We start from the raw sequence: 15,200 nt of genomic DNA, 5'->3' as shown, positions 1-15,200 counted from the left end.
GGGCAGTGGGTCTGTGGTGATGCTCCTGCTGCCCCTCCCAGCTCTACCCCCCAACAGCACCCGCCACACCGACCCAGAAGCTGCCCCGAGACCTGCGCATCACCATCACCAGCAAGATGCCCCTTGTCCCGCCACCGCTGCCCAGCAAGGGAGCGGGGTTGCCCCTGCCGCCCACCTTCTCGCCAGCTGAGAACGGAGACCCGGGGCTGGTGGGGGTTCCCGGTTCAGAGTCATCTTCATCCTCCAGCACTTTATCCAGGTACCCTATGGCCTCCTCTTCCTCCTCCATGGCTGGCTGGGCAGCGGGGGGGTGGAGGGAACCCCGCGAGGCTCCAGGCGAGGGGCTCACGCAGCTGAACCGGCCCAGCCTGACTCAGCCCTGGATGCCGGCCACCGCCGTGGGATGAAAGGAGCCATTATGGGATCCCCGGTGTTCCCGCCTGCCCCAGCTCCGGCCCTTGGCGTCCCGGCCGCAGCACCAGGCGCTCCTAGGGTGGCTGCACAACCGCCTCCGAGCGGCAGCGGTGGCAACTCTGGGGTCACCAGCGGTGGGACAAGAGGGACAGCCCGACTCTCCCCTGGCCTCTGCTCACCCCCGGGGGAGGGGGGGGCCACCGGTGGTGGAGGGCCGCTGCCCGCCGCCCAGCGCCCCAGCCAGCCTCGCCGCTCCGCCCTGCGTGCTCGCTACAGGAAATGCATCTCTTGGCGCTGGAGGTGGGGCTGCTCCACCGGCGGCGTGTGGTCAACGCTGGGGTGTGCAGCAGCCGCCTTCCCCAAGCCGGTTCTCCCAATGCTAGCAGAGCTCGGTGTGCACAGCGAGACCCATGGGGAAGGGTCCCCTGGCCCCTGCCAGCACCCTGAGCCCTCGCTGGGCAGAGCAGACAGCAAGAGGAGAGCACCCATCCTGCCTGCCATGGCACCCCGGTCCCCCTGTGTCCTGCGGGCAGGCAGAAAGCTGGACCACAGGGATTGCCACCAGTGAGACGTGACCTTGGAGGACAGCAGCAGGATCAGGTCCCATAAGGGGACCTGGCTCCACACCCCTAGAAGGGTCCCGGGCCCCTCCCTGCCCCAGAGGGGACCCAGCAGCTCCGCAGGGCAATGCAGCCGAGACGCGCGCCCTCCCATCGCATCTGCCCTGCACCCCATGGGGATCAGCACCAGCACCCTGCCACTGCCCCAGCCCGACTGCAACCCCAGGGCAGCCAGGGAGCGGGGACACGAGCCGTGGTGTGACGCCTGTGAGGGACATCACAGGCCCTGGCGAATGGGGCAAGAATGGGCTGGAGGAAGGGACACTAACGCAAGAGCTGTTTCAGCAGTTTCCCCCTGCTCCTCGGTGGCAAAAGGGGAACCAGCAACTGCATGTGCTCTGCCCACATGAGCCAGCTCTCCTCCCCATGCCTGTCCAAGCCTGGAAAAAACTCCTGCTGAGAGAAGTGGGCAGGGACACAGACATGGGGACTTTCCAGAGCCTGTGTCCACGCCGCAGCTCAGGCTTTGCCCAGCCTTCTAAGTGGGCTCTATACCAGGGTAGTAGGACCCTGCCTGCCACGGCCGGGTCCCCAGAGCAGGGAACGCTCACTGCCCAGGGGAAAGCCACCCACAGTGCCAAACCCAGCAGCACCCGAGCAGGGGCTGGGCCACCACCCCACACTGGGACCATGGCGTTTGCATTTTCCAGGCAAGAGAAGGAGGGGCAGGCCACGCTGGCACCCAGTGACCAGGTGGCCCCAGACACGGTCACAGCAGCCCCAGGAGCTTGCGAGAAGAGACGCTCCACCAGAAACCTCCTCTAGACCCTAGGCCGGGAGGTGACACCTCCAAAGGGCAGCAACACCAGTCCTGCCTCACTGGAGAAGAGCGATGGAGGTGAGCCCAGCACCCATGCCACTGGCCACAGTGGGACACACACACAAACCCGTGCCCATCATGAGGGATAAAACATGCTGGTATTCGACGGTGCTCTGCTAAGCCGCGGCGCAAGCAGCTGCAGATAAGGAGATGGAGGCTGAGCTGGCGCTGAGCTCCAACACTTCCCAATCCTGTTAGTGCCAACCGAGCTGGCATCACCAGCTGCGCCCAGCCCCAGCGGGCTCCACCAGCCCCCAAAGGGCTGCTGGGCTTCGTCAGCATCTCCCACAGTCTCCCCCCAACCCCGCTTCCCCAGGACCACCCTCTGCTACCGCTGCCGGCCCCGGGGGACGAAGCCCATCGCCCACAGCACCCCCGTTGCCCACCCCCACCGCCAGACCCTGGCACCGCGGTGGCTGGGCTGGGGCTCGCAGGACAAGGGGCCCCGACCCAGGGGCTTGCACCCAGCCCTGGGACAGGGCCCTTCGCGCGCGCAGCAGGGTGGCAGAGGGCCGGCAGCCCGCCCTTCCTCCTTCCCTCCTCCTCCCCACCCAGGGAGCGCCGTGGGGCCGCGCTGGGTGCCGGGAGGAGGATGCTGCGCAGCAGCGAGCCCTGGGGAGGAAGCCACACCTCTCGCCTCCTCTGCCTCAGCATCCGGGTTAAGGGCTTAACTCTTTGCACGACAAAAACCTTCACGTTTCCCAGCCCAGCCTCCTCCCCCCACCCAAACCCCGGCCCGCTGCGGGACCCCGGCAGCCCGGGCAGCGGCAGGGGCCGGCGGGACCCCCGGGGCCAGGCGGTCGCTCCCCGCAGCAGCCCCGTGCCCTTGCCCAGAGCGCACCGGCCCAGGGCACAGCCCGGGGGGGGGGCCGGGGGGGGCGGGGGGAGTCCCCAATGGCCCCGGGAGCTGCGGCCCCACCGCCCCCGGGCTTTACTGAAGCTTTTACTCTGGAAAAAGGCTTTTTCCCCTTTGATTTCCCGCCCCGCAGCTCTCCAAGCATCCCTCCTGGGAAAGATCCTGGATGAACCCCGAGGGCTTCCGAGGATGGTCTCGAAAGAGCAGAGGGAGAGGAGGGGTTAAAGCTAAGCTCCCCAGAAGGGGGGGACACACGAGGTGTCCCTCCCCAGCGGGCGGCTCGTCGCCAAGTGCCGCTAGATGGAGCCGGCGGCCCGGCGGAGCGGCTGCGCCCGGTCCCCACGGGCTGCCCGGCGCAGGGGGCGGGGGTGCTGCGGACCCCGAGGACCCCCCCGGACCCCCCCGCCGCCCAGCAAGCCCGGCTGGGCTCCAGCACCCCCCACTCTCCGGATGGCACGACGGGGCAGGGACACAACGTGTCCCACCGATGTGGCACCCTCACAAACAGCCGCTCAACAGAGCGCTGCACCCCAGAGCCCAGAGGGCCACGGCCAGCAAGGTTTGCGATGCCAGGGGCAGCCCCCCAGGTCACAGCAGCACCAGAGCACCGCCAACACTGCTGAAACAACCGAGCCAAGCACCCCCAGTGCTGACTTCAACCCCAGCCAGCACGGAGCTCCACGTCCCGAGCACCTACCCCTGTGCCAAGGCCATCGGTGGGGGTGGGTGAGACGCCGTCCCCGCTCTCCTGGCCACGGGCGCTGAGCTGGGGGGACATGGTGGGTGACTCGTCGATGTAGGGCATGGTTTCCGAGCCCTCTGGCAGTGCCTTGGGCTCCTCATTGCCCTCAGCATCATACTCGTCTGCACCATAGTTGAAGTCTGCCAGGAGAAGAGAAGGTGGTGGTGAGCATCCAGGCAGCAGCACGGCCGCGGGTCACCGCATGGCACGCCACAACCACCCCAGTCTGCAGTTACCTGCGGGCGACTGACCCCATGTCTGATACCCAGGGCCACGCACAGACACGCACACTCGCGCCTGCAGCCCAGCCCAGCCCAGCCGCCTGCTTTCTGCCTGCCCCACAGAGCAGGCAGGGCATCACAGAGCATCCTCAGGCCTCTGCTCAACACACTTCCCTACATTTGCATAATTAACGGCACCGAGAGGCTGCAGGCCTTGTCTGCACAGGGACAGTTGCTCTGCCAGAAGCCCTGGCCACACGCAAACAGCTCTGCCCTGCCCGCCCAGCAGCCACCATCCCCATGCCATCCCCGGGGAGGGATGGAGCTGGGCTGGCAGCCACGGCCACCATCCTCCCCGCTTCCCCATGCCCATCCTCCTCGGAGCATGGGAATGGGTGCCAGGATGCCTGGGTCCGCAGCATGGAGGACGCTGTCACCCACCCTGGGAGAAGGGGGATGGCAGCAGCTCCATGGTGGGTGGCTCGGGCCATGCTGTGGGAGCAGAAGGGGTCTGCTTTCCCCAGCGCAAGATGAGGCCACTGCCACACCAGGCCAGCACACATTTTTGGATGCCCTACGTTGTTGTACAACCCCTCTGTCACCCACAGCCTGGGGGAAGAAGCCATTTTGGGGAGCTGGAGCCCCGAATGGGAGTGGGTGTCCAAAGTCTGCGACGGGGCCCCGGGGCACAGCGGGGGACCTGGGGTACATCCTAACCTGTTACCATGGAAACAGCAGTGGCTCGGTGGCGGAGGGAAGAGGCGGCCGCAGCAGCCCCGAGATGCTGACAAAGGGGAGGGGGAAGGGAGCCCGGCTGCGGCAGGGGTAGCCGCGGGGTGCAGCCGGCACCCCTTGCCTGGGGCCCACAGCTGACACCCCCTTGGCTGCGCCTGGAGAGGTGGTGGGCATGGCTCACCCAACCATCAGCTCCTTGCTCCCCTCCCTGCCCAGCAGCCGCCCCCACGGACTTCCCAGCTGCGGGTGGTGGGGGAACCACAGCCAAGTCCCTGGCAGAGACCCTGGCCAAAACTGGGTGCGTGGGGCTGGAGCAGCTGTCCCAGACCAAACCCCACACCGTTGCTACTTCGTGCCCCCATGGCCCAGCTCCTCTGGCCAAGGACTCCCCCACTTCCTGCCAACACCACTCAGCACATTAATATTGCATTCAGCTTCATATTTAAAGTGGATAAAGCTTTAAATCAAAGACTGCTATGAAGCCCGCTCAGGCTGGGAGCCCTGCTGGTGCTGGTAGGGAGGGATGGGGGTTCCATCCTGCATCTGGTGTTGGGATGGAGGAGAGCCCTGACATGGACCAGATGCATCCCAGCTCTGCCAGGGCACCACAGCCCCTCTCAGACCTTGCCTCATTAGCAATTAGCAGCTAATAACCATCCCTCAGAGGCTGGGGTGACACCCACACTGGGCCACAGCAGCCCCATTCAACCTGGGAATGGGTTGAATGACTAGGTATAAAGTAGCTGGATGGGCAGAGATGGAGGAGTCCGTAGCTCCCCCTGGTCCTCAGCTTCCAGGGAAAGGGGATCCCTAGCTCTAACTCATCCTGCTTCCTCGGGGTGGGATGTCCCTTGTCCCTTTTGCCTTTGACGGGTTGCAGCTGGGATGCCTCCAGCACCAGGCAGGAGTGAAGCAGCAGGAGGTGCATTAGTGTTGGTGTCCCTGCACAATGGCCACCTCCCTGGGACACCCAACCCACACAGCTCCTCTGAGCCCACCCAACTGGGCACTGTCCCCTGGCTGGGGATGGCCCAGAGAAACCCAAACCTCTCACCCAAGCACCCTTCTGCATCAGGCAGGGTCTAAGGGGGAGCCAAGGCAGCAGGGAAGGGACAAAGCTGATGGTCCCCACCAGGCACACCACTCAGAGGCCATCAAGCTCCACTGCCTCACCTCCACCAAGGCCAAGGTCTGCAATGCTGAGTTCAACCGTGGCCCAGGCAACAGGGGCACCCAGAGTGGCACCGGCACTGTGGGAGACCTGGCACGGCGGCTCAGCAGCAAGGTAACAAGAAACACAGCTTTAATGAGGCAGCTGGGGACCCTGGGAGGTGACACCCGCAGTGCTGCAGGGAAGAAGGCAGCATCAATGGGATGGAGGGGGGAGGGAATGGCCTGAAGGGACACGGGAATGACCCAGTGCTCACACAGCCATTGCATCCAGTTGGAGTAGATCTACATCCCAGTCCCAGACCTGAGCTGGGGATGAGACCTAGAGGCAGTGCCCAGCAGGCACCCAGGCGGAGGTACCCTGCACTGCTCACAGGAAGGAGGATGGAGCCATGTCCCTATGGCTCCAGCTGTGCCACCTGTGCCCGTGCAGTATTTACAGGGCTCTCACCCAGGGAGGCCAGGCAGAAGGACTTCCCCAGCACCCACTGCAGGGAGGGAACAGAAGACCACCAAGCATCCAGGAAGGGCGAGGGGACACAATGGGGCTGGCCCCTGCATCTCCCTGCCTGTGGGGTGCTCCTGTCACCCAGCCAGCCCAAACCGAGCACCTCCCTCCTTCCCCCACAGCTGCATTGCCCCTGCAGCCTGTTCCTGTGCCCGTGCCAAAACCCAGCGCTATTTTTTGCTACCGGTTTTAGCAGCAGTAGAAATCTTCCTACTCCACCCCAGACATTGGGGCTGAGAGAAGGGAGGCAGCCTGGCCCAGCAGAGCCACTATGGGGGGCGAGGACACCCTAGCCCTATGACCCCAAGCTGAATCCAGCCCCATAAGGCACCAAGGGCTGGCACCCACAGGACAGGGGTTTGGGTCCTGCAGGCTGGCATGTGGTCCCAGGAGGGTGATGGGGCCAGGAATATGTCCCCATGGGGGATTATTTTCCCCAGGAAAATAATGTTTCCACTCTGCCACATCTTCCCAGGTGTGACCTGGGTTAATCCCAGCATGATGGTCCCCAAGAGGGAGCGCAGCCAAGGACAGCAGCCAGCTCCTTCCCAGCCCAGGCGAGTGACAGCACAGTCACAGCAGCTCAGGGTAGCATTTTCTTTGCTTTCCAGCCAGGTGCATGCTGATCCCTGGCACCCCAAGAGCACACCCCAGCGCTCACCCATCTTATCGCACTGCTGGGAGAAGCCCAACATCTGCACGGAGCCTGTAAGGTTTTGGGGAAACACTGCAGTTTCCCTGTGCCTGGGTGAAAATTCACCATGACAACACAGATGCGTGAGCTGGCCTCGGACCTGCCTCCATGGGCCTCCTCCAAAGGGTGGCTCAACACAAACAGCATCTCCTCCGCGCTGCCGCCTTCCCCGGCATGATGAAGACCAGACCCTGCCCCGCATCCCTCAAAACGTGGGCACCACACCGAGCAGCCTCCCCCGCACCGCTTCCCTCCACAGCGAGGGTGGCTGGAGGAGGATTTGGGATGGCAGAGCCATCGCTTTGCAGAGATGCCAGGGCTGGGAAGGACCGCGCGGAGGCTGGGGCTGGATGTGGCCTCTGGGCTCCAGCCCAGCCGCCTGCACAAGCTGCACAGCTGCGCCGGACCCTGGGACTGACACTGCTTGATGCAGCCTCCGGCTGTGGGTGTTGGAGGCTTCAGGCTGGAGAACTTGGGGGGCCTCAGCCGTCTGCAACATGCCTCCTGCAGCCCCTGCTCCCTCCAGGGCACGGCAGATGCCAGATCCATGCAGGGGGCACCACGTCCCCTTCTCTGGAGCATCCCACCCTTGCCAAACCTCGCTGCCCCAACAACACCAGGCTCTGAGCTCAACCCTGCACCCCAAAACCCACCGCTGGGATGCCCACACAGCTCAACACTCCCCCAGAATAAACACCGAGGACCCCATGACCGAGCCCCCCTCGCTATGTCCCTGGCTCCCTTGGCCACTGCTGAGACAGCTGCTGCGGGACCAGGACCAGCACGGCACCGGGGCTCGTTCCTCCCTGCTGCCTGTCCGTGGGACGGGGAGGATTCACATACCCCCTCCCCCGGCTGATGCAGGATGCCCCCAGCCCCACCGGCTGCCAGCCCCTGGGTACCAACACTGTGTTGCCACAGCATCCTCGGCACAGTGCCTCGGAGCTCGCTGTGAAAATCACAGCTCGGGGAGAGGAGCCTTCCCACGGCCACAGAAGGACAGGGATGGGACACAGGGCAGAAAGCACCCATGTCCCCAAGGACCCCCGTGGGCAGCACCAGCTGTAAGGCTGCTCCGGCTCCATTGAGCCCCACCTCGGCAGGGCCACCACCACCCATCCTGCTTATGCAGCCCCCCAGGGTGGGCAGCAGGTCCCCAGAGCCTGGGGGATGCTGGCCTGACTCCAGCCAGCACCACCCTGCCACTGGGGCATGCGGGATGCTCAGGAAGGGGAGCACAACCCCCGGCCAGCACCGCCTGTCCCCTGCCTGGGCTCAGCTCAGCCTGGGAGCCCCCCCGGCACGGGATCGCCAGCACAGCATCCCTCCCCAGTGCGACGCAGCGTTACACAACAGGTAGGGGGGACCCACCGCCCCAGTCCCCCTCGCCGCCCCCCAGCCCAGAGCACGTACTGCTGTAGAGGGTGTCGATCCAGGAGAGCCGCGGCAGGCCGCGATGGCTCAGCGGCTCCATGCTCGGGAGGGCTGTGCTGGTTCTCAGCTCCGCCAGCCGGCTCTCATCTCACAACAAAGGCAGCGGGCGAGGGCGGGAGGCGGGGGGCCGCAGGCCCAGGCGGGGGCTGGATGGGAGAGTCGGGCACGGCCGCCTGCCCGGGCACACGGTGGCTCTTCTGCCAGGGGTGCCCAGGGAAGGAGGTGCTGCCTGGCAATGGCAGCGCGTCCCGCCTCCCGCCCCTGCCTTGCCGGGGGGAGCCGAGCTCAGCGTCCCCCCGCATGCAGCCACGCCGACCCTCTGCAGGGGTCTGGGGACCAGGGAGGAGGAGGAGGGGACGGTGGTAGCACAGGGGCATGTGGCTGCCCTCCAGGCCGCCTCAAGGAGAGTGGGGGGAAAAGGAAAGCCCAGCTCCATCACCCTTTCCACTATGGTCTTATCCCCTCCCTACAACCCAGGGATGCTGTGCCCCCTCCCCAGCAAAACCTTGCCAGACACTCAAACCACTTTGGCTGAAGGACACAGGCTCCTCCTGGCCCCGCTACCCCCAGCTCCGGTGACCGTGGGAAGAACCAGGACCCCCAGGAGCCGGGAGCTGCCCTGCCCTGTACAACCAGGGTCAGCAGAGTGGAGCACAGGCAGGCAGGGGTTAAACTACCCTCCCCAGCTGTATATAACCAAAGGAAATCTGAAGTGCCAGAGTCATCAACCCCAATATGTCAGGGCACCAGCCAAGCGTTCAAGCGCTGCCCTCGTTCAGCCCGTGCCGGCACCGCTGCCCCCGTCCCAGCAGTGCAGGCAGCATCCCTGCCAGCGCCCTTGGCCGCATCCTGCCTGTGTGCAGGGAAGGGCCTGGACCAGGCGCCAGGGCCAGATGGGAACCAGGCAGGAGGGCTAACGCTCCACCGGGCACAAGGGGAAGGCAGAGCCACTGGAGCGTGAAGTGCCAGGATGCGGGTAGCATCCCCAACTGCCCTGTCTGGGAAACCTGAGGGGACCCTGCCAAGGTGCTGCCACCACCTGATCCCCGCTCCCAGGGGTGTCCACGCCAGGCTCGGATGCAGCCGATACATTTTAGGGGAGTGCAGCAATGCCAAGGCTGTGGTTCCGCATTCCTTGGGCACGTGGAGCCACCAGCACCTGGCATCCAGGGTGAGGAGCCACTGTTGCCCCTGGCATCTGCCTCCCAGGGGGCCGTATCCAGCCCCAGTGAGGTGAGGACCCACACCCACAGCCCACCACCCCCAGGGGCTATGTGTCACCAGCTGCTGAGTCAGCAGCACAGGGTACAGCCCCACAGCTGCCATTTCTCACCCCTTGCCTGCCCCACTCCCAGGTATTTCGGGGAGCTGAGTGCACCCCCCCATCTGCTCCATGAGATGTTTCTGAGCACCACCCCTGCAAAAGCTCCACTTGTCCCCAAGCCGTTAGCACAGCAGCACCAGCCCTGCCCAAGGGTGACAGCGCAGGCACAGTGGGATGCGTTGGCCACCCTCCATCCTCCACCAACCCCCCCATTTGCTCCTGCCCAGACTCCGGCTCAGTACCACGGCCTGTCCCCACTCCATCCCTTACAGGTCCTGATGGAGAGACCCCCTCCATCCTCCACAGCCAAACCCTGAGTACCCACAGCCCCCTGCTACAGCCCCCCAGGAAGGCGAAGGCAGTTCGGCCGAGCACATCAACCCCGTTCACAGCAGGAAACCGTGCTCTGCTCGTGCCTTGGGGAGCACCAGCAGCAGCACAAGGTGCAGCCGCTCTCTGCATGCACGCAGTGGTTTTTCCACAGGCTTCCCCTGACCAGACACACTTCCTGGCTGCTCCTACCCATGGCACCAGCCTCTCCACACCACAGCGCAAACCCACCTTTGCACATCTTCTTCTTTATCCAACATGGTGCATGAGGTGAGCACTCGGATGAACCACCCGTGGGCCACCAGACCCCCAGGGTCCCTCTGCCAGCTGGTCGCCCCAGCGTGACACCGCGCAGCAGGCACTGGCAGTGCCATGGCCTAGGAGGACCAGGCAGCCAAGTGCCCAGAGCCCGGCCGGGTGGCTGCCCTGGGAAGCCTCCCCGCGCACTGAGATGCCCGAACTGGAGCCCCCTCCGTGCTGCAGGCGACAGGCCTTATCTGGTTGCATACACCGGCCCAGGTGTGTGCAGATGCCCTTGCACAGCCCAGACAAAGCAGCCCACCAAACCCTTGGGCTTTATTTTTACTTTTTTTTGTGTGTGTGTGTGTGGTCTTTTCACCTTTGCAACAACAACAAAACCCCAAAACCTGCAAAGCAGCTGAACCTCTCTCCTCTCCCCACAGCCGGGGGGAGCACCCACCCACATGCAGACACCCATCACCCTGCGGTGACACAGACCAGCCCTGGATGAGGAGATGCTGCCAACCACATCCTCAACCCCCTTGCAACCACCCCTAGCTCCAACCACAGCACTGCTCCAGCCAGGAGCATCCTCACTGCAAGAGCCGACAGCCGAGTCCCACGGTTCCTCCTCGCCACCGGCCAGCCCCACACAGCCTGCATGGTGTCTAGCTGTCTGCCTGGCATCTGCCCAGCCCCTGCCCGCCAGCCCACGCATTGCTGTTTCTGGACTCTTGTGCAAGAGGCTCCTCCAGCCGCAGCCTGACGAGCCTCAGCGCTCTCCTGGGGCTGGCGGTGGGCACCCTGGCCTGGCAGCAACCGGAGAGCAGCTCCAGAGCCGCCTGCACCTCCAACACCGGCGTGGGGCAAAGGGGGTGTTTTCCTGGGCGGAGAACAGAGAAGGAGAGGGTGGCTGGGGAGCATCATGCAAGTGGCAGCGTTAGACAAGGACTAAGAGAGCAGCCAGAGTCCTTTGGTTGGGAGAGGGGAAGCCTAGATGTCCTGGAGCCATGGCAGGGACACAGCCAGGACAGCAGAGCCCTCTGAGGGGGGGAAAAGAGGAATAAATGAAAATGTTTCCACCCTCTCAACCAAGGAGCACAGCAGATCCTTCCCGCTGTGTGTCCTGAACACGCTGCTCCTCCAACTTAGCTTTACACTTTTCCCCCACTATCACTTTCCTGCAGGATGGAAACCCTGAGGTCAGCACTGTTTCAAGCCCAAGCTCCGCTCACAGCCCCGGGGAATGGCTGAGAGGTGCCCAGAGCACAGGGCAGCTGCTCGGGTCCTCCTGCCCTCAGGGAGCCAAGGAAGGGACCAGGGCCAGGCAGGCACCCCCCAGCAGGCGTGGGGAGGAGGGCAGAGTCCCAGCTACAGCAGCAGCACCCTTGGCCTCTCACAATACAGACAGAGAAGGAAAGAAAGGTGGTGGCTGCTTGCAGGAAAAAGCCTCTAATATCAGATAAAGGCCTGAGCCAGCTATCATATTGCGTCTCTCTTCTGAGAGCGAAGAGGTCACAGCTGTATCCGCCACCTCCGCAGCCCCAGGCTGCTCCTCTCCCACCCGGTCCCAGCACTAGCACTGCCAAGATGGCGTGGACAAGCTTGCTTCCCACCACAGGACCCGCAAAGGAGAATGAAGACGTGTTGGTTTGCAGCTTCAGAACGAAAACTGCCCACAGCAGAAAGACCCCTGTCAGGAGCACAGAAGTCTCCCTATCTACCAGATCTTCAAACAAGCAGTGAACTTTGCAGCTGGGACTTATCTTGGAGCAGATCAGCAGGACATCCTCCATAATTCTGCTTAAGCTGACCAGGCTTTGCTCCCCAACCACAGCCAAGAGAGCCAAGAAGCGTTGCTGCTACTGATTATCCTGCTTAACAAACACTGATAAAGTAACTAGGGGTGGGAAAGCCAAGCCTATTTGAAGATGTCTTTTGGAGCCACAGCGAGATCGGTGTGCTCCCTCCAGTTGCTCAGCCCTGGCCAGGCTCTCAGGCAAACCTCATTGGGAAGGGAATCCCAGCAGTGCCATGAACCAGGGGCAGAGGTGCCATTTTCCCAGGTTGGATGCACACTTCAGTGAGGTGCCTTGGCTAAATCAGGCTCCCCTCTCTAACCCAAGGGAATATTAATCCCCCGCCAGCACGGGGGAAAAGCACCTCCCTCCGTTCGCTGCTGCAGGGTTGGCCGCAGCAGACAGCATCCAGCAGAAGACAGAGCGGAGCCATCCGCTGGGATCCCAACTGGCGGCATCACTGGCCACACTGGGCAGGAGGGGAGGAGGAACCAGCCGAACAAAGAGCGCCGCTGCACAGAAGTGTCTTTCCAGGAAAAAAAACAACCCAAACCAGATTTCAATAGACTTACAATGCAAATGTATTCAGGCCCCGCAGGGCACTTCTGGCTGTAGCCAGCCACCTAATGAGGGTTTCTTGCGTGCCCTGCTGCTGCCGCTGCTCCTACATGGGGACCTGATCCTACATGGGGACCGGCGACCACGCCACAACCAGCCACCGCTGCACCAAGCCCGAGGGGGCCAGGGGGTCACTTCCGAGCCAAAGCGCTCGCCCCTGCGCTGGGCACGGCCCATGGCACCACAAGGGGAACCTTGTCCCCTCCTTCCCTTCCACAGGGCTCTGGGGCAGACCCCACAGCCCAGCACCGCTGCCCACTACCCGAATGCTGCTGAGCTGGGGGAGCTCAGCATTGTCTCTGCCCCTAATACTGGGGGGCAAATATGCAGCCTGGGGGACCGTGCTCAGCTGCTGGCACACAGGGACACACAGGATGCTGCAGCCAGACCCACCTCCTGCAGGTGAGATGTCGGCATCTCTGTGCTGACAAGAGCAGGTGCCGCAGCTGGGCTGGGGGAGAGCAGGAAGCCGCCCCAGGAATGCTCACAGCAGTTTTGAGGATCTGGTTCGGAGGAGATGCAGGTTCATGATGCTGGGCAGCAGCCAGACTCCCACTGCAACCACGCTTAGCTGACGTGAGAGCTGATGGCAGAGGGGATCAGGCCAGCTGAAAGCCAGACCCAGCCACGCTTGCCAGAAGCACAGACGTGCCCACCGGGGCCAGCTCACCCTGAGACCCCCATCCCACCGTGTGTCCGTGCTGCTCCGCTTTCGCAGGGTGCCGGCTCCTGGAAGGGCCCATTTCTCCACCCAGCACATGCTGCGGCCGCTGTGGCTCTGCCCCAGAGCAGAGATCCCAGGGGTGCCCGTGGGCAGAGCTGGTCACAGCTTTCCCCTTCCTTCTCCTCTCCTTCTTCTAGCTCCTTTACAAGCCCTCCACTATTTGCCCCTCACAGGGAAGTTACTCCAACAACCAGCACTTACCGCTCTCATTTAAAAGCCATGCTTTTAAACAGCAACTGTTCTACTCAAAGGCTTTTTAACCTCGTGAACTTTTGCATTTATTTATGATTTGCTTTAATGGTGCGAACCTGCCCCAATGTTAACCCTTCAGGCCTCGGCTCAGGCAGCACCACTCTCTGGGGAGGCAGCCCCACGCCATGCAGGGATTGTGGTCACACTGTCGTCAGGGGGGCTTGTGGGGAAATGCCACCTCCCAAAACGCCTCCAGGCCCCAGAGCAGATGGAGACGGTTCAAAGGTCCCCAGCAGGCACACGCGCACACACTGTGGTTTTGTGTTCGCCTAAGCAGTTAAAATTAAACACAGTGACTCCGCCTGGCCTTCCCCAGCCAGAAGAGGAACTTTCTAGCACCTTCAGAGCCAAGCAAGCACTTTCGAACAGTGGGGAAAAAACAATAAAGTAAAAATTAAAAAATAAAAGAGGATGCAGAGGCGGTAGATGGGCTCTCAGGGAGGGACAACTCCCACCCATGCACCTCCCTGCTTCGGCACCGCCTTCGAAATCCCTCGTGGTGCTACAGGAGGGGAAATGGATGCACAGACAATGCACCACTTCACCTTTCTGGGCACCGTGGGATCACCGCTCCTTCGCCTCTTGCACACCGTGACCTATCCCAGACAGGAAGAGATGCACCGGGATAAACTCTGGACTTGGCTCACTATTTCCCATTCTCCTTTTGCTGGGCTTCTTGCGGGATTTTCCAGGAAAGGGATGAGGAACCAGCAGGGTCCAAGGGGGTGGCTCAGGACAGAGTCCTGCCCACAGCACTGCCCCATTCCAAAAGACAGACAGAGATGCTACTTTTGAGATATCATGTATTTGCCAGCAGCAGCATGAGCTGGATGGAGCAGCAAGAACAAGCCCTGCCTTTACCTGAGCCACGCCAGGAGCCCCCAGCATGATGCCCATGGCGAGCCAGACCCCAGCCGGTGCACAGAGGTGAGGAGGCCAATGCCCCAGGGACTCCAGATGCCCAAAGGCCTCCTCCCCATCTCAGCCCTTTGGTGCACTCACGGACACTGCCACATTCCTTGTGCTCACTGCCCTGCAAGGCAGGGCCCCTGCTGCTGCTGGCAGCTGCCCTCCCTATTTCCCAAGGCAATAGCAAAGGCGGTGTGGTGGGGTGAGCAGAAGAGCCCACATGACTCCAGGATCTTTCCATGGCAGAAACTGTAATTCCAGCTAAACAGAGGGCTGAGGATTTCATTTACAGTGCAGCCTGCAGCCGCAGCATCCTGCCGTAACCAGATCCACCAGCCAACCCCATCAAGGGCTATTCCAGCTATGCCAGTGCTCCCCACCCCCAGCTCATATTTCTGGGGTGCAGGGCGCTGCGTGGGGCAGGTCAGAGGCTCCCAAACCCGGCAGCCTTCCAAGGGGAGCGTCAGGAGCTGCTGCAGCACCCCAGCTCTGTAGCAAGGCCGGCCTCTTTCTCAGCTTCCCAAGGGCAAAGCGGGGAAACCCAGCACTGAGTTTGTTCCACCTCTGCGCACGCTACCCACAGGCACAAAGCATCTCCCAATGAGCATCACCACACTCCTCCTCCCGGTCACCGGCGCAGTTGCCTCCCACCCGCTGAGCTCACCCTCTCCTCATGGGTACCAACCCGCAGCACCAGACCCTTCACTCCATGCCGTGGCAGAAGGGAGGTGACAGAGGCAGCACCCAGCCAAGGCACCGCCGCGCCCCGGCACACCCCGACCACCTCCCG

At 63.0% G+C, this 15,200-nt stretch overlaps 1 protein-coding gene across 2 annotated transcripts in view; it reads right to left on the bottom strand.

Annotated features, from left to right (window-relative positions):
- The window catches only part of ABR (ABR activator of RhoGEF and GTPase), a 32,111-nt gene extending 23,818 nt beyond the window's left edge, over positions 1 to 8,293 (bottom strand). Inside the window, exons 1-2 of one of the 2 annotated variants that reach the window (XM_075113652.1) lie at positions 8,194 to 8,293; positions 3,408 to 3,592 (exon numbers count right to left, since the gene is read on the bottom strand). In XM_075113652.1, the coding sequence (XP_074969753.1) occupies positions 3,408 to 3,592; positions 8,194 to 8,254 (246 nt within the window). In that variant the 5' untranslated portion in view covers positions 8,255 to 8,293. Of the gene's footprint in view, positions 1 to 175; positions 684 to 3,407; positions 3,593 to 8,193 lie in introns of those variants that run through there. The other variant, XM_075113653.1, reaches the window with a different exon arrangement.
- Positions 8,294 to 15,200: the final 6,907 nt, after the last annotated feature.

Source organism: Phalacrocorax aristotelis, chromosome 18 (assembly GCF_949628215.1).
Source record: "Phalacrocorax aristotelis chromosome 18, bGulAri2.1, whole genome shotgun sequence".
NCBI classification, from domain to species: Eukaryota; Metazoa; Chordata; class Aves; order Suliformes; family Phalacrocoracidae; genus Phalacrocorax; species Phalacrocorax aristotelis.
Note: the sequence above shows the minus strand (reverse complement) of the source record. Positions and strands in the feature narration are given on the sequence as shown.